General features: G+C 38.1%; 1 protein-coding gene across 1 annotated transcript in view; it reads left to right on the forward strand.

Annotated features, from left to right (window-relative positions):
* INSC (INSC spindle orientation adaptor protein) overlaps positions 1-20,292 on the forward strand; it is a 145,412-nt gene that overhangs the window by 115,114 nt on the left and 10,006 nt on the right. Inside the window, exons 8-9 of the mRNA XM_059848151.1 lie at positions 10,187-10,358; positions 12,531-12,709. Of these exons, the coding sequence (XP_059704134.1) occupies positions 10,187-10,358; positions 12,531-12,709 (351 nt within the window). The remainder of the gene's footprint in view (positions 1-10,186; positions 10,359-12,530; positions 12,710-20,292) is intronic.

Consider the following 20,292-nt stretch of genomic DNA (forward strand, 5'->3'; position numbering starts at 1 on the left):
AACACCCAAGTGCCAAGGCAGTCTGAGAGCATTCATACCTGTAAATACCTAGAGTTACTTTTGGGACAACATGGGATGTGGAACAGTTTTTAGCTTAGCTAGGTCTGGGTGCAAGGACTTTTATTTCACTAAAGAATGCTAAACCTTCAGTTTGTCCTATCATTAATATGCCTCAATTGCATGGCACTTTTCACACATTTTGGGTGAAATAAAGCCTGAGGCATGCTCTTTATTTGTGGAATGTGACAGAGCTGGCAGTTCTCGGCACAGAAGAGACTCATTTCAGGACAGTTTTGAATGATCTTTACTAGAACATCTCTTCCTCTAATGTAGAGAGGAAAAGAAAACATGTTAAGAGAGATTAGAGAGATTGGCCTAAATTTTTTATTTGGAGGCTACTAATCTAATGATAAGCAACATGGGGGATATTTTTAAAAGTCATTTGCACTGATAATTCTTTTTTTTTCCTCCAGGATCCTTGTTGGTTTTGAATTTGGTATAATTTGTTTATGTTAAATCTAGTTTTATATGGTTTACTTTCCTCATCAGACATCAGTCAAAGTAAATTGAAAAAAAAAATTCAATTCATATGCTAAATTCATCTTTGGTAAAAAATAGTGGGAAAGACATAGCACAGACTTTGCAGTGGCTTTTCCCTGGCAGTTGCTGTCATTTCTTCCAGTGGCAGTTCTGGCTTGTTACACTTTCCCAAGGGTGAGAAGGATGTGACCAGGACTCTGCCTGCTGCCCAGTGAAGTTGGACCTATTTGTACTCTGAGATGTGATGCCAATATAAATAGAATGTCCACTGCTCTTTCTTCCTTTTGTTCTTTGTCAGCTGTAGAGATGAAATATTGGAAAAATATTTCCATTGAAATATTTTATTTACAGTTTGAATTATTCTAGATTAGATTGCCTAGAAAATTATATAGATTTTGTTTGTTAATGCTTTTGGGAATGGGGAGTGCACAGCAGGCAAGTTTCAGGAGAAAATCCAGTAAACCCCAGTTTCATTCTAGGCAAAGCACTGTCCTTCAAAACAGCATTTTCCTTCTTTTGGATGCCTGGAATTTGAGTTCTTTCTAAAAGTCTGGTAGGTTTTGATTTGAAGTTACATTCTTTGCCCTAAAGGATTCTGGTTTCAGGGTGATGTGCATATACCTCAGAATCCTAGCTGTCACCCTTTTCTAGTATCACTTCAGGATGTCCAGTTACATTATCTTTGATTCCTTGTGCACCAGAACAGACCCTCATCCTGGGAGCTCTCCTGGATCCAGGAGAAAGCCAGTAGCATTCTCTGGGGACCTGCAGTGGCTCTTGTGTTCTTTGTGGACTGGCAGGTGGCAGAATGCAGCTTGGTCGTGTGAAATTTCTAGTCCAGACTTGAGCTGTACAGATCTGGGGGATTCAGTTGATTTGGACTATGGAATGAGAGTTTTTACTGCTTATGAGAAGTGAGCCTTACTGGGGAACACTAATATTCAGTATTTTGGAGCTGTTACATTCCTTCTGCCATAACATCCCTTGCATTTTTCCAAGAATGAGAAAATTGGTTTATGGATTAGGGACAATATCAGAAAAACAGGCAGTGACTGCATGACAGAATCAGAACAGTGTTTGGGATTTTCCTAAACAACATATTTGTTTTCCCAGATCTAAAATAAGCAGCTAAAATAAGGCAAATTGGGGTTTTGTCTTTGCCATAACATATCACTTCCACATTTATCTATCCAAAATACCCTGAGAAGATCCTGGGCTATTGAAGCTGGAATCTGCTCACTAGGAAAATTAAATTTCAGGCAGTTCTGACCCGTTTTTCTGATGTGAGATCAGCTTATGAAAAAAGGCTAACTTGGAAGTTTGCTTTTGAATGCAGATTGTAACTGCCCCTGTATCAAAGTGCTGTCTGGTACTTATCCTTGCATTTTCATATGTTGGAAGAACAATCTCTACTGAAAGTGGAACAAAATTTGTGGTTTTCTTCCTCCTAGTTCAAACACTAGGTTAACTTGAAATATATGTGTTTATTATTCTTCACAAGAGGGGTTCTTTATGTTCAGACCTGTTAAGGCAGCAAAGAATATTGAGTAGAAGAAAAATCAAAATTCAGCTTGTAACAATATTCCATTTTCTCAGCATCTTAGGATTGTTCTTATTTCTTCTAATATAGAAGAAATGTGGCAACTGTATTTGACCAAAGAGCAGCACTGGAAGGTGCTAATGGAGAGAAAAACATCTGAGATCACTTTACCTGATGACTCCTAGTAGACCTCTGACTTCTCATAAAGACTGTATGTGAACAGCTGATCTTAAACTTGAATTTCTTAGGCTTAAAGCAATTCTGAAATTATTTTATTGCCACTGCAGTCATAGACATAAATCAATGTAGGAGACCCAAGGAGATTTACCAAACTGTCAGGAGAGTGATCTTAGGACCAAATAACTTGGGTCTGCTGTAGCCAATAAAGTTCTGTCATTTCTCACCAGATGAAAACTGCCCCTTTTTCACTTTTTGTGAATTTTTAATTTAAATAAGGGTAGCAATTTCCTCTGTTGTTATTACAACACAAATGAACTCTTATTGAGTTGCTCACTAAAAGTTTTATAGCAAAAGTACTGGGACTGTTTTCATTATAAATGGGTATCATAAAACTCTATAACTTGCTTGTAAAGAGTCTCTGCCAATTAAAATCTGGCACATCCAAGGTTGTTTCTGGAGCTAATTTATTTAAAATAATTTATTAAAATAATTGAACAGCCATTGTGAAGTAATGAATGTAGAAAACAATTCTATTAATGCCTGGTGCCTCAAAGCCCTTTTCTTAACAGCAACAGAAATTTTGGGAGGAGAACTATGAGTAAAGCACTGAGTCAGTTTTGGTAACTATGAGAATTTAGACATAAAAACATTTTTCTGAGACAGCTACTGTGTATATTTAATACAATACCTTATACAAATATTCTGCTATTTTAGTGCCTTTGATTAGTGTGCATATGACTGAAATACTGCAGAAGCCTTGCATTTTAGAGAGTGGATATTTTTAGGTTAAATAGATTGACACCATTGAAATGAGAAATGCAGGAAAATTGTTTGCAGAAGAATCTTTTTCTTAAAAGAGTTTGCAAAAATCTCATATTTAAAATAAGAGTTAAAAAAAAGCACAAAAGCCTATGCATGTCCATTGCTCACTTTCTCTACCTCTCTAATGTAACTCTTCTTTCTACTGTGGTGTTTCCACTGTTGCAATTTGAGAATAGAGTAGGGTTGTATTTGTGTGAAAGTCATGGTCTCGACCGTGCTATACACCTGGTCAGGAATTTTAATTCAATGAGAGAAATTGTATGTGGAATTACAGTAATAATAGCAACTGGGTATATTAAAGTTATTAATTAAATCTGCAGTGTAATTTGAAATTTTTGACTTGAACAAATCAAGAATTCTAGCTGGAAGATTATCAGATACTTTTCCTGAGAGAGGAAAAAACTATGAAGGGTTAGATTAGTTGATAATGAGTGGCTGTGACCTCCATGCTGCTCTTTTTGGATAGAGACCCTTTCTCATTATCGTAATAAAATGAGGGTCCTCCAAAAATGCAGTGTGTGTGAGTTGTTTTTTTTTTTTTTCTGTCATGAAGAGCTACATTAAGAGACAATAGAAAATAAAAACCATGATGTCAGACCAAAACCTAAATGATACAAAGTAATCAAACATGCTGAAAGAGTGTTCTTGTTTTTAAATGCCAGGCACCAGGTGCTGGAGAATTTACCCTCACACCATGAAGTGTCTGACATTATTTATTTAAAAGTAGATGACTGGAGCATATTTTTTTCAGAGAGCACATCTCATTTTCTGGAGTGCCCTGCTACACACAACCCAGAGCCCCTGTTTGTTTATAGGAGTAGTAGAGGTGGGTGTTTTTCCTTTTCTCAGACTATGACCCCCCCAGGGTAAATAAAAATGAGGGCTATGTGAAAATGACTAATGTATGGTCTTTCCTTAATTCAGACTTCAGGTCCCAGTACCTTGTTCAGCATTCTTGTACACCACTTGACAGTTCCTCTCATCTTGTTGACAAGTCCTTTTTTGGCTTCATTTTAATGGATTTCAGACCCCAAAATATAATGCATAAAGCCTTATCCATTATTTAAAAGAAACAAGCATGTACTTTCTGGAATTTGTAATGCAGATGCCGATACCAAGAAAACCCTACAAATAGGAATAGTTTCTTGCAGCTTAAAAACAAGCTGGTGTATCCAGCCCTCAAAAATATAGGGCACAAGAATCTGAGAAACATTTGGTTTTGTGTGTCACATAACTTCAAGAATTTAATCTTTATAATATGTAATCTTTTTCATATGTATCATAAATAGTTCTTCCTTAAATATGCATCATAATATGGATCATAAATAGTTCTTCCTTATTCTTACAGGGTTCTGACTCTACAGGTAACATAATCATTATTGGGATTTATTGACAGAATATGAGAAAGAAAATGTAACAAATGTTGAGTACAATGGTAATTGCAAGTGTCTTTTCTTTCTCCCCTAAACCACCGTGCTCATTTGTGACCAGTGGGTTTCCCCAGTGGTTTTATCAATGTAACCCAGTGTTGTGAACACCTGCCTGCACTCCAGTGACTTCTGCATAGCTGCAAGTGAATTCCTTTGCAGCCTCTTCTCCTGCCCTTTGTAGCCACTCAGGGTTTATCCTGTAGAAATGGAGGGATATCACTTTGGAGGAGCAGATCAGGAAAGCTGAGTTTATTCTTGGGTATTTCACTTACATTTGTGGAGGGCAGTTTGAAGTAATGTAAGCTGTGATTCATGGGAGTGGGAATATGTGAATGTTGCTAGGTTGATAGCAGTGCAGTGCCTGGTTTCTTTATCAACCACAAAAATGCTTTAAAAGACTGTTTTACCCTTCATATCAGCTCTCAGTATTGAGGGAGTTCAAAGTTAGCTATTCTCTTATCCTTGAAGCAAAGACAAGGGAGAAGTCTTGTCTTGGATATTGACCTCTCTGATTTTGTCCTTCCTTCCTGTAAAATGACTTATTCCCTGTTATCTCCTTTGACATCCATTTGTACTTCCTATCTGCAACAAACTTAGAGCATCTCTGAGTGCTGAGGAACATGAATTTTGAGGTGCAGGGCTGCTTCCTCTTGGCTTCATAAGGAGAAAGGGTTTGCACAGGATTTATCTTTTGACTCCTGGACAGTCCAGAGTAAGGATCTTCTTCTTTGATCTTGCTCTGCACTTTGTTTCTCCCTGCAGCATTGATATAAGGTTGCTACTCAGGCATTGCCACTTTTAATGCATCCCTCAATCTGATACAGCCAAATGTCTTTTCTCTTATTCACATAACAATATTCCTAGATCAAATTTACACTTCTCCTTGGTGGATAAACATCAGAAAGAACAAATACCTCTTCATCAGCTTGACCCCATCTGAAGGAAGGGACGTTTAAAGGGAAGTTGTGCAAGCCAAAGCACAACTCACTGCCAGTTTAGATGCACAGCTAAAGTTATTGACAGAAATTTCAAAGCTGCTGAGTTGGGAACTGGTCAACCTCTATTCAGCCCCACACTATTCCATGATTTACACAACTGTGACGATGTTTGCAGGGGTCCCAGGATGAGGGAAGAGATGAGAAAGTTGACTCCATGTTCAGAAGGCTTGGTTTATTACTTTAAGATATATATTATATTAAAACTATACTAAAAGTATAGAAGAAAGGATTTCATCAGAAGGCTTGCTAAGAATGGAAAAGGAATGAATAACAAAGGCTCGGACTGACCAAGACAGTCCAAGACAGCTGGACTGTGATTGGCCATTAATTAGAAATGACCACTTGAGACCAATCCCAGATCCACCTGTTGCATTCTACACCAGCAGATAATTATTGTTTACATTTTGTTCCTGAGGCCTCTCAGCTTCTCAGGAGGAAAAAATCCTAAGGAAAGGATTTTTCATAAAACATGTCAGTGACGTACAACAGGGCTTTTAAATTAGTTGCTATGGCCACTGTTGTACAGCATTAGTTATAAAAATCATTGCAGTTTTGTTCACTGGTCACTGCTGCTGCCATGGAATTGTTGCAGTAGTTTGGATTATTAAGGATTATATTTGGGGATGTTTTAATGGCATCACTTTTTTACTATATCATCTCATTAAATTCCATTACTCAGTAACAATTCATCAAAACAACAATACATGGGTTTTGCTGGATGAATATGATAATCCTCCCTCCCTGCCTTCTTTCTCGATTACCCTCTTCCTCATCCTATAAATTTTGATGTGTTTGTGTTTTTATTTATATATTTGGTTTGCACTGTTAATGTTCATGTCTTCATCTCCACAGTAAACCTGTCCTAGCTTGAGGAAGGAGGTGTTATTACACAGCCTGGGTGAAAGGAGAGAAGACACACAGCTCTGATCTGTCAGTTCTTGGCTGTTGGGTTTAGCCTCTGCTTCTGAAATTTTCTTCTGGGAAAGCTGAGATTATTTAAGGGGAAATCCCCTTTGTGATATTGTTTCCACATTTGCTGCCCTACCTCTGGATCTCAAAAGCTCCATTTTATTCTTCTGTAAAGCTGCTTTGAAAAATGATGGTTGTTCTTATCAGAAGCACCCAGACTTAGGCTGATAGTGTTATCCATGGATGTCACAGTGGGAAATCAGCTGATAGAAGCCTGTAAGACTTTCCAGTCTTACTCAATGGCTCTGGAGATCAATTTGGAGAAGGCAAAAAAATGTTTTGACCAAAGCTTTACAAATATTTAGTGATCATCTGAATGTGAAGTGAGCAAAGAGGAATGGTAGGGAAAGTATGAGAAAAGGCCTTCAGCAGCATTTTATACAAATGAACACAGACATTACTAAAAGGAAGGCAATGGGTCTTGGCTCCCACAGTGGCATGGAAAAACTGCCTTAAACCCCCTTGTGGAAAGCAGAGAGTTAAGTTTGCTGTTGTGTGTAATATTTCAAATCATGAAGTCATTAATGCAATTAATCCCAAATTCTGTATTGGTATCTGTAACAGATGCCTAGTTTTATTTAATATTTTCAGGAGGAAGGACAGGTATACTGAAGAAACAAGACTGTTGCCCCAGAACTCATTCATTCCTGCTGTAGAGAAAAAGAAATTGTTTCCTTTCAGAAGACTTGATCTATGCAGTAACATGGTCACACATTTATTTTGTCACTTGGATTAAGTTTCTACAACAGGGCTATGTTCATAAGGATGTAAGTTCCTGGCATGTTTCCAGTTATCAATACTGAAATATTAGTGATCAAGCATTTACTGAACACCATTCCTCAAATGCAGGGGCTTCACAGCATCTTGTTGCATTCATGGAATTCATTTGTTTGCATTATCTGGCTGACTGGTTCTTTTGTATTGCCAAGGTGATGAACAGATTTGACATTTAGCTGATTACTTCACCAAAATTAAACAGAAAACAGGGCAGCCATCCAAAGTTCCTTTCAGTGTGAAACCTAATTATAAAAATGCTTTGAGCAGCAATTTCTTTTTGGATGTTAAAGTGCTTTTATTAGATTGTTCCCCTGTCATTTTAAAATTTATTGCTAGACACTTATAAATGGGGTTGCCTGCTAAAGTAGAATTATTTTATTTTCTATATTTAAGATGGGAGGAAAAAGTATATGGAGAAAATTTTAGGCTGAATTTGTTGGTATTTTACGTGTTTCTGAAAAGGAAGGTGAATAACTAGTGTTGGCTTTCATAGACCCAAAAGATGTAATTTATCTCTGTGTTGAATAAAATAATATCTCCTTTTTTTTTATTCACAATTCAGCAACTCCCAATTTCCAAAACCTATCACTTAGCAAATAATGAAATCAAATAAGTGGTTTAAAATTTGAGTACAGCAGTAGAAGCTTGTATCATTAATGTAGATTTACACAATTACTGGTGATAGAAAAATCTAACCATGTACTTGTACCTGTCTTTCATAAGCCATTACCTGTTCTCAAACAGCATAAAAGTACTCTTAAGTCATTTGTCAAGGGCATTGAATATAAGTAGGCCAAGTAAATTTTAACCAGTAAATTTAGAGCTGAAGACTGAAGTGGATCTTAGAAGAACTTTCTTCAGAAGTATTTTTGAATGCCTTGGAATATGTTTAACTTTTTATACTGCCTGTTGTTATTAACATCCTAGGACCCCCGACAAGGTGTGATCTGGGGAGATTTCAAGGTGACAAAATTGTGGGGTTTTGCATATGATATTGTCTAGCACACTTTGGGTACTAAATCATCTTGTGAGGACATACATTAATTCTTGACACTGAGATCTATTAATATACCTTGAAGCCCAGTGAATTATGTGACTCTGCTGTTTCAAGCTGCAGAATTCTGCCATAACTAGGAGGAAATATTTTGCTGTAGGTAGATTAATGTTGAAAGCTTGTCAAGTAAAAGTTCAACATTGAAAATTTATTCTTTCTCTTTTTGCCACTGCTAGAGCTTCTACAATAAATACCATTTGTGATCCTGGGAAAAATAGAGATATAATTTCTTTTCTATTTATCTGTGTTATTAGATGTTCAATGATATAGTCTATTTCTTATTAAAAACTCCATCCCAGTGAATACTCTTACAGAGGGTAATTTTTACTCCTATCTACCTGAGAGCTTTTCTCATAAAATTCAGTAACTGCCAGTACTTATCAAATAATTTAATTCATGGCCATTGCAGGATAAGTAATTAAGATAACTCAACATTCTGTATTAAAAAATAACACAAATGAGAATAAGAGATTTACTAAATACCCTTTGTGAAGATAATGGGTAGGACTTAACATGGATGTTGTGAGGAAGCTTTGAGTTGGCAGAGAATGCAGTCTGAGCAACAGAGCCACGAGTGGGTGTGCAGCACAAATGTGAGATTGTTTTTTGCTTGAGTGTTGAAGCATATTTCTGTACTAAGCCTTCCTAACTCTTCCTTGTATCTCTAAAGTGTCCAGGGCTGGGGGTGTTTAGCCTGGAGGAAAGGAGGCTCAGGGGAGAGACTTTACAACTCAGTGGAAGGAGGGTGGAGCAAGGTGGGACTCGGCCTCTTCTTCCAGGCAGCCAGTGACAGGACAAGGGGAAATGGCCTCAAGCTGCACCAGGGAAGGTTCAGGATGGACATCAGGAGAATTCCAACAGGAAAAGGGTTGTCAGGCTTTGGAATGTACTGCCCAAGGGAGGTGGTGCAGCCACCGTGACTGAACAGCACTGGGTGCTGTGTCTGCTTGACAGGGTGGTCAGTCATAGGCTGCACTCAGGGATCTTGGGGTTCTTTCACATCCTAAATGATCCCATGGTCTAACTACTTGCTTGTCAACGAGGTAAGTTATTCAGGGCTATGTTAAACGGGGAGAAACACATTGCTGTTAATGTGAAAGTTCCCAGACTATGCCCCTGTGCCCAGAGAACACTCCCTTGCTGTGTTTTGTTGCTCACAATGACCCCAATGGATGTGCCCTCTTGCTGTCTTTTGTTGTGCCAGTGGGTCTCCTATAATTTAAACCAATATGTGTGTATACGATCTGTCTGCCTGTGTAAGAGCCCTTCAAACACTCTAAAAGCATAAACTTAAGTCAGTTCTCATTTTTCTGTTTCCCTTTGAAGTATGCAAGGGATGTATGGACCTGGCTTTAATATAAGTACTGTGCAAGCTCATCAGGAGCAGCTTGGGTCATCTTAATGGTATTCTTTCTGATCCTGTGTTAGCTTCGTGACAATTTCAGGGAAAAGTGGCAAAAATAATTTGTCTGTTTAGACCTTATTACACATTGAGGTTTGAGTCTGGTAGTACAGCTCAAATGAGGCACAATAGCAATTAACATTTGCTTATCAGAGCTTTTTTTTTTTTTTTAATTTATATTTAACTTTAGATGTCTGGCAGAGAAGACTTTGTTGGACCAAAATTGATTTCACAGAAACATTAGGGGAGAAGGAACTGCAAGACTTTTGGCAGGACAACAAACTCATATGCTGAACTAATTTGTAGTTGCTAAACTGAAACTTCCTGTGACACAAAGGCCACCAAGTTTAAGTTATTTTTGAAAATAAATTGAGTAGCTTAGTCACTGCCAAGAAGAGACAAATAGAAAACCATCTTTGGTTGCAAAAGTGCTTCCTATAGTATTTCTAACTTCTGCCTATTGTTTCTCCATAGGTGGATGGGATACTGTGCCTGGCTGACATCCTCACTGATACCAGCCATTCTGAAGCCACCCACGCAGAAGCAGCAGCAGTAATTGCCCAGATCACATCTCCACACCTCACATTCACTCAGCACCTCAGCAGCTTCCTGGAAAATATGGAAGAAATCGTGACAGCACTTGTCAGTAAGTTCTCTACAGGACTTCTGAGCCCAGTTAAAATAAGAGGTTAGGGTATGAGTCTTTCATTAGAAATATTCCCTAAATAATGGTAAACATTACCTTCCCTTAACAGATAAAATAAAAATTTTAAATTCTGAACCAGAGAATTCTGCAATTACATAATATTTTTTTACTCCAAGCCTCACGTGAATAGAATTTATGCATATTTGTAAAAATAGTATCTGTGTGAAAGTCTATCTTAAGAGCCCCCAAGGAGGACTCAGCAAAGCATCATTTTATCTGGTTTTTGTCTGTAAAAGAGGAATATTGAGAGCTGGTATCTTTTAGGCCTGTTGTATTTTCCAATCTTGCATGGACTCAAGCTCACCACTACAGCTGCATTTGTATGATAATTCAGAGGAAAAGTAGAGTGTCATATAATCTATGGGTATTGTTACAAGAAAATGAAAGCTCTGTCTTTCTTGTCTAGGCCACTGATCCATGGTAAAGTGAGACAAAGGTAGCAGCAAAACTTTCCTTAACCTGGTCAGTGAGGGTGCTTTAGAATTTCTCACTGCTTTCTAAAGAGAGGAATACCTTATTTCTGGCAGTGTGCTCCCTCCCTCTCAAATACCAGAAGCTTTCATTCATGCATTCTCTTCTCTCTAGTCTAGAAATTCAGCTTCCCAGAGCTCCAAGTCAGAATGTACTGTTTGGGTTTTCTGTTTTGATCTCTCATGTATAATAGATCAGTACATTTAGAATTTTTTCTAGTGAACCCAGTGGTTATAGTTAAACTGCAGAACTTCAGTTTGAATACAGTTTTTTTGTTGTTGTTGTTGTTTTTGTTTGTTTGTTTGTTTGTTTGTTTGCCTTTTAAAGAAGGAAAAAAAGAGTAGTATGTATGCTTGAGGATTCTGCTGTGGCTGGGAATAATCTGAGCTGTATTTAGGCATTCTTCAATAGGTCCAAACAGAACTAATGATGCAGAAATCAAGGGAATGATTTATTCCTGATGTCCAGCAACAAATGGAGAAGCTTGTGCCCCAACAATGCCTGGAATCCAGTGGGTGGAATTACCCTGTGCTGAGCTTGGTTCTGTTGTAGCTAGCAGTATCTGACCTGGTTTGTTTCAGATGATTTTCTGGGTTTGTTTAGTGAACTGCAGTCAATCTGAACAGCTTATCCAGAGTGTATTAGCTGGTGGATCATTCCTCAGTTGTTGCTCTTTAAGTTCCACAGGAATTTTATCTGTACATATTCTGCCCAAGAAATGGAAGTGTTAAAAATAGAACATGTATAACTTTGCAAGAGCCATTTCAGTAATCACACACGACTTTCCTTGTAATATTTATAACTCAGTAATTGAATTACTGTAATATGTTTAATTTTTAAACCATGCAGAAATCCCATTACCAGGTAATTCACATCTTAGTTAAAGTACATGTGTACAAGGGATTAAAAGGTAGCTGTCTCTTCAGCACTTCTTGTTGAAGTTGAAAAATATGCAGGATGGTTTTTGACTACAGTGAATTAGATTTAGAGATAAGCAACATGTGCCTTATTCTAAAGAAGAGGATGGAATTATTCTCATATGGATCATTTACTTTTAGCTTTCTGCCTCCTGTATTTAATTTTATTTAGTTATATCAAGCTTTATTTTGAACAACATGCAGTGAAATATTCCCAGGAGAACAGTATACTAGGTAGAGCATATTGTTCATCAGGGGCTCTAGTGAGGTGGGAGTTGGTCTCCTCCAAGTACCAGGTGATACTAAATGGCCTCATTTGTGCCAGGGGAGTTTTAGATTGGGTATTAGGAAAAAATTACTGCATGGAGAGAGTTATTAAATGCTGGAAAACTCTGCCCAGGGAAGTGGTTGAGTTGCCATCCCTGGAGGTATTTAAAAGCTGTGTGGATGTGGCACTTGGGCCCATGGTTTAGTGATGGACTTGGCAGAGATGGGTTTGGTTGGAGCTGATGATCTTAGAAGTCTTTTCTATCCTAAACCCCTCTATGATGTTACATAACTGACAAAATTAAGTTGTTTCTTTTTTTCCTTTTTTTATCTCCATGTTTATGAACTTGATATTGGCTAATAAGATCACTCTTGCAAGCTGCAGATGCCTAAATATTGTCTTTAAATGCTGCATTGAAGGAATGACTTTAATTCAGCTTATTTTCTGCATTCCTAGAACTGTGCCAAGAAGCCTCATCAGGTGAAGTTTTCCTGCTGGCTTCAGCAGCTCTTGCCAATATCACTTTCTTTGACACCATGGCTTGTGAAATATTGCTCCAGTTAAATGCAACGAAGATCCTCCTGGCAGCCTGCTCAGACAAAGGCATAGTGGATACTCCATATTCCCGGGATCAGGTGAGGAATTGCTCTGTCATGTTTGTGTAAAAGCCAAAAGATTTCAGCACTGTGTCTGTCTTGATACAGCCAATCCTTTCTTGGTTCTTTTCATTAGATTGCCTCTTTCTTTATCTGCCTCAGTTCCTTCTGTGGTTTTGGTTGGTTTTTATTGATTTTTTTTTTTTATTAAATGAGCATTATAAAATATGACAGCTTTAATGTGATTTCCAAAAAGTATAAAAAAAGCATGCCCAAAAAAGTTGCAGTTCCATATATCTAAGATAGTAGAATTTATTTTTTCATCATGAATTAGGCCCAATAGTGACACAGAAATCCAGACAGGGTATGGGATCTCTGTCTTTGGAGGGATTCAAAACTTGACTGGACAGAGCTCTGAGGCAAAGATAACTATGGAGCCTAAATATAGAGTTGTCAGTTCATAGATGAATTAGCTCCAAAAGCTGAGTAAGGACCTGATCCCCAGCCCAGTGACGTTGGTGGGCTTTGGACCAAGTCCTGTCTGACTGCTAGATGGCTTGCAAATTTTTATTGGCAAATACTGCTCATGTGCTTTTGCCTTTCCCTTTCCTTCTCACCAGTATTTTACATTTTCTTTTAGTAAAGGGACACAGAATACTAAAGGTCTATGCTGATGCACAGATGAAATCAGGGGGAATTCTTTTGCTCCTCTCAGGCACTCCAACGCGTTGGGGTGGTGCAGAGGCACTGCTTTTTTGGTGTCTCAGTGATTAATTTTGCCTCAGCAGTGATGTGTATGAGGCCTGGGGGCTCAGTAGTGACTGCTGAGGGATGGATGCTGGGACTCAGCAAACTTCACCTACTTCTGTCCAGGAGACCTTGTGTCTGTAATTAAAAGTCCACCATTCAGGCCTCACAAGCTTCCCTTTCACAGCTCTGAAGGAGCCAAAAGATGACTTATTTAGATTACAAAAGATGACTTATGGAAGATTTAGGATCTGCACTGCCACAGAAGGTTTTGCTCATCCTTAACCAGCAGACAGGACTTGGAAATTAAGGCACAGTGGATCTTAGAAACTGATAATTGCTATTCTGGAGGGATTACTAGGGCTGCTTTAGCCTCTATTAATGGCACTTAGTAGTTTTACAGCTCAGGTCTGTGTATAAAAAGATAGAAAGAAGCCATAATTACTTTGGGCAAAGTCAGAGATATCAGTTGTGGTGCTGTCATGGCTGTGTACTATTACATATGTACAATCCTTCACAGTCTTTTTAAAAAATTCTTCCTGTATGCTCTCATTGTTTTGATTTCCTTATCTTTTTTTGTCCTCATCTGAATTCTGCTGTCAGCTGTGAGTTTGCAGTTTGCTCTGTGGGTAGCAGAGCAAGCCCCTTCTTTTTTTGAGGAAGGTAGATGTTGAAAGAAATACATATGACTTTTTTTAGGTGACAGGCTACTTCCAGGCCTTTTGCAGCTTGCAAGCTGCAAGTTCATCTCACTAGCTAGATGAGCAGCAAACTGAATGGCTTCCATCCAAGAACTGAGATCTCATCCCCCAGAACACCTCACCTTCCTTCTCAGGACAAGAGCCTAGAGCAGCAAGGGTGGTGCTCTCTGTGTTGTGCTGCAGGAAGATTCTGAGCTCATTCCTTGGCTCGTGCAGAAATGGGAACTATAAAATCCTCCCTTGGGGCTTTTACTGAGCACTGAATGTCCAGGTGGATTCTGAGTGCTGTCATCTTGTCTTTAAGAGCTGCCAGTCAAGCAGCTTTGGTAATGCCAAAGCCTGGAGAGATGTCTTCCTTCAAATTCCTGAACAAGTGTGTTTTTCTGAATTGCTCCCCTTGCTTCTGTCTTGTGCTTGGGGGTGGGGATGGTGTCTGCCAAGTACAGCAGTCTCATGGAATATTTTGCCTTTTAGTTTGCTCTGTGTCTGTCATTGCAATGAGGAAAATACATTCAGCTAAAAAGAAAAACAGCACTACAATACTGTATTTTATAATGGTATCACCAATTGTGATTTTGGCTTTTGACAGGAAATCTTTTTAGGTAAGTCATGCAGTCAGAATCTTTTCCCAGTATCTATAATATTATGTCCCAGGCAGTAAACATTTGCCTAGGGAGATGTACATTAAAGATGGGTAGGTTTGAAAATTTTTTTGATTTTAATTTTGGATTATGGAGCCAATATGAAATATATTTTCATGCACTGATGTCCATTCTGAATGACCAAGTCATCCTGGTCAGTGAAAAAGACGATTTGGAAATAAGTTATACTAAATGTTGAAATGATTAAACAAAGTAAGAAGTTACATAGCTGATACAAAATGTGGTCTGAATATTATAAAATTGTATAAAAGACCCCTCAAACTTAAATGCTCTCTTTTTCATACAAATATTTAATTTAAGTAGCACAAATACTTACAGAAAACTACCTAATATTTCTAAGTATATTACTACTTTAGTATTAATGCTGATTTAAGAAAATTCTATTCTGCTAGACTGAGGTGTGCTTTACTGTAAGCCAGACCTGGGAGGAAGACAGCTGAAATGATGGGAAGGAACACTGAAATTTTTTTTCCTTTGTGCCATTTTATCTCATTTTAAATTCACACTATGTCCTTCTATACAGGACATACAATTATTAGTTGTCACCCTCTGTGATGGTACGAATAAATAACATTCTGCCCAGGATTTGGATATAGATTGTGTACTGGCTGCAAAAAATATTTTACTGCTCAAGCACCTTTAAAATTGTTTTGCCTTTTGGCTTCTGGAAAGTTTTTTTTGTCCAAATGACAAAAAAAAAAACCCTTTAAAAAAATCTAAACTAAAAAAAAACCCTTTCCTGTCTTTGCTGTCCAAAAACCAACCTCCTTCTTTCATTTCCCAGGCAGTGTTAGATTAGGTCAGGAAAGAAATCTAGAACTGAGAGCTGGACTTACTGATAAACAAGATTATCATTGCCCATTTTACAGAAGCATGTGACTGGTTTTCTAGCCAGCAACATTATACTGAGATTCCTTAGTTTTGTAGCAAAATGCATTGTATAAGAACAGTCATAAAACACTATTTTCCAGATTCTTTATTCCCCAGTTTTGGGTCAAAATGGATATGAAGGTCCCATTTCTTTTTCTTTCTGCAGATAGTTGTTCTCTGAAGAGCAAATTTTTTACTTCAAAAAAAAAAAAAAAATTGAAATATCCTTTCAGAAGGGTTTATGCCTAAATTCAGCAGTGTAGTGTATGCAGTCTTAAACCCCTTATCAGGATCTTCTTGACTTTAGCCATCATCTTAGACTCTGCATAGAAAAATATGAAATATGTATGTTTGGGCACAGTGTGTTTATGTATAATAAGTTTTTCTCTCTGCATTCCCACTTGTCTCTTCAGTGCTGTTGGTGTTCTCACCTTACCTGTGAAGCTGTGGAGGTATAGCCTAACACCTTCTGAGCTTCACTTACTCAGGCAGACAAAGAATTAATGTGCAGTGAACACATCCATTTTAAAGTGGTTATTCCTAGGTCTAAAATCAGTGAATTATGTTTCAAAACAGCTTGAGGTGGAGAAAGGCTCTTAAGCTGGAAGGAAAAATTGGAAATGATTGCTGCTTTTGTTTTTTCTAATAAATTCTTTCCTGTCTTCTCTGTATTTGGGAGATGCTGCTGGTTTAGACACTGAGACCTTCCGTGTAATTTAAGATTCTAAGTCCTTAATACCATTCTTCCTCTAGGTTCCACATTCCTTCCTCTGCTCTTCACCTTTTTTTCCTTATCAGGCAATTGTGTGTATTTTTACTGTCCTTACTGTTTTTCCCCTCCTTAAATGAAGACTGTAGTGTCAAAAGGAGATTAGAGACAGATGTTACTATAACATAAAGAAGTTTTGATTTCTAAATGTTGCTGAATCCCCAGTGAAAGACTTTGAGAATAATGTTTTTAATGAGAAGAGCATTAACAGTTCTTTTAGATTTCCTTTGAAAATCCCTGTCTGTAGGAAAGAAACTTGCAGCACTACTTCTCAATCTAAATTTCTTGAATACTGGGGAATTTATTAACAAAGCTTTACATGTGGGCAAGTTCACAAAAGGGTATCTGCACTGTTTTCTTGCACAGGTCTCTGTTAGTATCCAGCTCTGACATTAATACCATGATCACTAGATATGTGGCTGGAATTCCCTTCCCTCTGAGAGGCCTGGCTGTGCCCTGTGGATGGTAAACTGTGCATTAAAACTGTGGGATCCTTTCCAGTACTGCCTAGATCACACTGAGAAAACAGGACTTCAACTAATATAGCTAGGAAGAGAACTGGTAAATGAAAAAATTAAGTTATATTAAAAAGATTAAGAAATCAAGAAAGAAACATGACTGCTAGTAACAGATGCAAAAATGAAAATTAGGCCAAAGTCACCCAACTATCTGAATTTTAACCACACCATTATATTAATGATATTACAGTTAGTTTGCTATGTAAGATTGTAATAGTTTTCCTGATGTCTTTTATTTTTCTTCTTAACTGCTTATCTCTGTCTTTTCATGCACACGTGACCAGCATAAATAAATAACAGTACTGACTGGCATTATATGGTCAATGTTATAGATTCTTATATTTTAGGGGTTCAAAACTAACTGTCTACCTTAAAAACTAAGATTTTTGGGACAAAATTCCTGCTTAGTTACAATTCTGCCTCTCATATTTTAGATTCTGTGCAGGATAAGACAGTGTGCTCCCACTTGCAAAGCAAGGGGTTCAGTTGGAAGAATGAAATCTCAGCTCAGTTGAAACACTAATTTGTGTTGAAAGGCTCATGAGTGCTCTGCTCAGGGGAGATCAGATCTCTCAGGTGCCTTTGGCTGCTGGAGCCTGTTTGAAAAACACAAGAAGCTTTTCAGTGCCTTGAAGGAAGTCTGGGAGATTCTTTCCCCACCCAGGTTTTAACCTGAGAGACAGAAAACTGTGGCCAGTAGCTGGATCACTGTTATGTGCCCTGGTTTTTGGGATGTGCATTTTCACAGTGTGACCCATACAGGGGGCATGTCCTATGTGCTGCTTTCAAACCAATAATGGGAGAACCTGCCTCTTCTGCCTATTCCTTATCTACAGTAGTCAGCAAGAGGAAGTAACATAAATAAAAATGTAGTAAAGACTTCCTTCATTCCAAAATGTAAGTTTCCTACAGCTTTAGTCTCTGTTGCTCTGCCTCAGAGCATGCCAAAAATACATTTCCCTGGCACATTCTCAGAATAAACCCAGACTTTGCAAGCAGATCCTGTCTCCAGCCACTGTTATTATTTCTGGGGGATGTTAGCTTCTTCTGCTCATCTAGCTGTATTTATTGTCTGTTTTCAGGAAGAAAAACTAAGCTCCCAGTCACAAAAATGGCTATCAGAAGCCATTGGAGTTATTTTCTGTTTTCAAGCATTATAATGTCCCAGAGAGAATATCCAGAGATTTCTCCCTGAAGTTTTTTCTCCTGATAGATACTATCTTGAAAGGCTTTTTCTGCCTCATCTTGCTGCAGTGCCTGTTCTTGATGCCTGCTAAATGCACTCTTTTGCTGTCTCCCTGTGGATGGATCTTGAATTGTGATGTTCAGATGATTTTAACTCACCTTCAGAAACAGAGACTCTCTCTGGCTCCTGAGCAGTGTTCAGGTGCCACTTTTTTTCTGAAGATGGCTATCTGGAACTTTGCAGGCACACTATGATTTATGCTTATCTCCTTTATTTGAATGAATTACAAAATGCTTTTATAATATGTACAAAAATTAATATTACTTAGCAGGGAATCAGCCTTAAAGGAGTAATTAACTAAGAGAATTAGCAGTTCTGTATTGATCTGCTTTGCCACTCTATTAAATTACTTGCTAATTCTTATTTTGAGCTTGTGTCTTTCTTTTTATGTTGGGACTGTTGATAAAAAGCCTCCTGAGCAGTGTGCCTTTATTATCAATAAAGGTACATTAGCACCCCACCTTCCACATCTGTAGACACTTCCCCCTCCCAGAAATGAGGTAAGGGACCCTCAGTTGTGGAAAATATTGGCCCTTTAGCAGGCTGAAATATGTGCTTTCATCCTCCAAATCCTTTGGCATCTCTCTTCCTTGGGAGTTCATTTCACAATAAAGGGAAGAACTTTCTTAAATCTCCCACTAAGGGAAAGTTTTTAGAGAAGCCTTCTGTTTCCTAAGTGTTCTTAAAGTTTAAATCTCTTTGACAACTACAGATTTACACTCTCCCTGTATCTTATTGTATAGCAAAGCATTTGTATCTAGTTTTTACTTTTGCAGCAAAGATTCAGTACCTTTGTACATTGGTTGATGAACATTATTCACCATTAGTTGTTTAGAAAAGTTTTATTGTAGTGTTATTAATTACATATTTTAGCAAAAAAAATTTCCAAGGTGACTGTTGTTTGAAGAAAACTGTTTTAAAGGTTCTTAATCAACCGTGGTTTCTCAAATTTAAATTGCCCTTGACAACTGAAATTCCTAAAGTTCAGGGCAAAGCAGACTACAGAACTTAAAAGGAAGGGTCACCACTCATAAATTCAATATGTGGGAAAGTCTGAGGGAGTGGAAGGAAACTATGTGGGAATAGAAACAAATTTTAAATTATGAAATAGATACAGAATAAACAATTTTATAATAATATCTGATCTTGTCACTAGAGATGTATCCGTGTTTAATATCTGTTTACTTATTTTGCTTATAAAAATAGAGATTTTTAATTAGATTTCAGATTAATTTCCATGGTAACTGTGAGGCTTAAGAAGATGATGCTGGAATGACATTTGAAAAATATGAAATAACTCTGGTATTTTTAAATTTTATTTATTAAACAGGGAAATTTTCCATGGGTTTTAAGGGGCCTCTCAAATATCCCTGTGCACTCAGTTCACCAACATTTAAAGATGAGGCTTCAAAGCTTCTTTATTTTGGGTGTGCTTTTTTAAGCTCTGAAGTTTTAAAGTTAATTTTTAACTTAAAATTTTAAGTTTTTAAGTTCAGTTTTCACTGCTTAATCTCTCAGTCTCATGAAAAATCTTACTGCTCCCAGTGAAATCTCTGCAGGTTGCTGTGTTGCTGAATTGGTGCCCCTTCAGGAGGTGCTAAAGCATGAGCTGGCCTGAGAATTCCTCTGCTGACGTTCTGCCCTGCCCCGTGGGTCAGGTGTGCAGGGCACAGGCAAGCAGGCAGGTGTTGAGTCAGGAGGAGCCTGCAGGTCTGTTCCTCTGGTTGTTTTTAGCAGTGCTACCCGTGACACTGACCTGAATCATCCATCCAGCTCCCTTCTGATGGCAAACAAATGTCATAGGGCTGCCAGGACCTGAGGGAGTAACAGGGAAGGTGGAGGACTTTGTACAAGGGCATGGAGTGACAGGACGAGGAGAATGGCTTCAAAGGGAGCAAGAGGAGGTTTGGATTAGATGTTAGGGAGAAATTCTTTGCTGTGAGGGTGGTAAGGCACAGGAGCAGGTCTCCAAGAAAAGCTGAGGATGTCCCATCCCTGGAAGTGTCCAGTGCCAGGCTGGAGTGAGCTCTGAGCAGCCTGGTCAAGTGGGAAGTGTCTCTGCCTATGACAGAGATTGGAATTAGATGATCTCTATGTCCCTTCCAACCT

This window comes from Haemorhous mexicanus, chromosome 6, assembly GCF_027477595.1.
Source record: "Haemorhous mexicanus isolate bHaeMex1 chromosome 6, bHaeMex1.pri, whole genome shotgun sequence".
In the NCBI taxonomy this organism is placed as follows: domain Eukaryota; kingdom Metazoa; phylum Chordata; class Aves; order Passeriformes; family Fringillidae; genus Haemorhous; species Haemorhous mexicanus.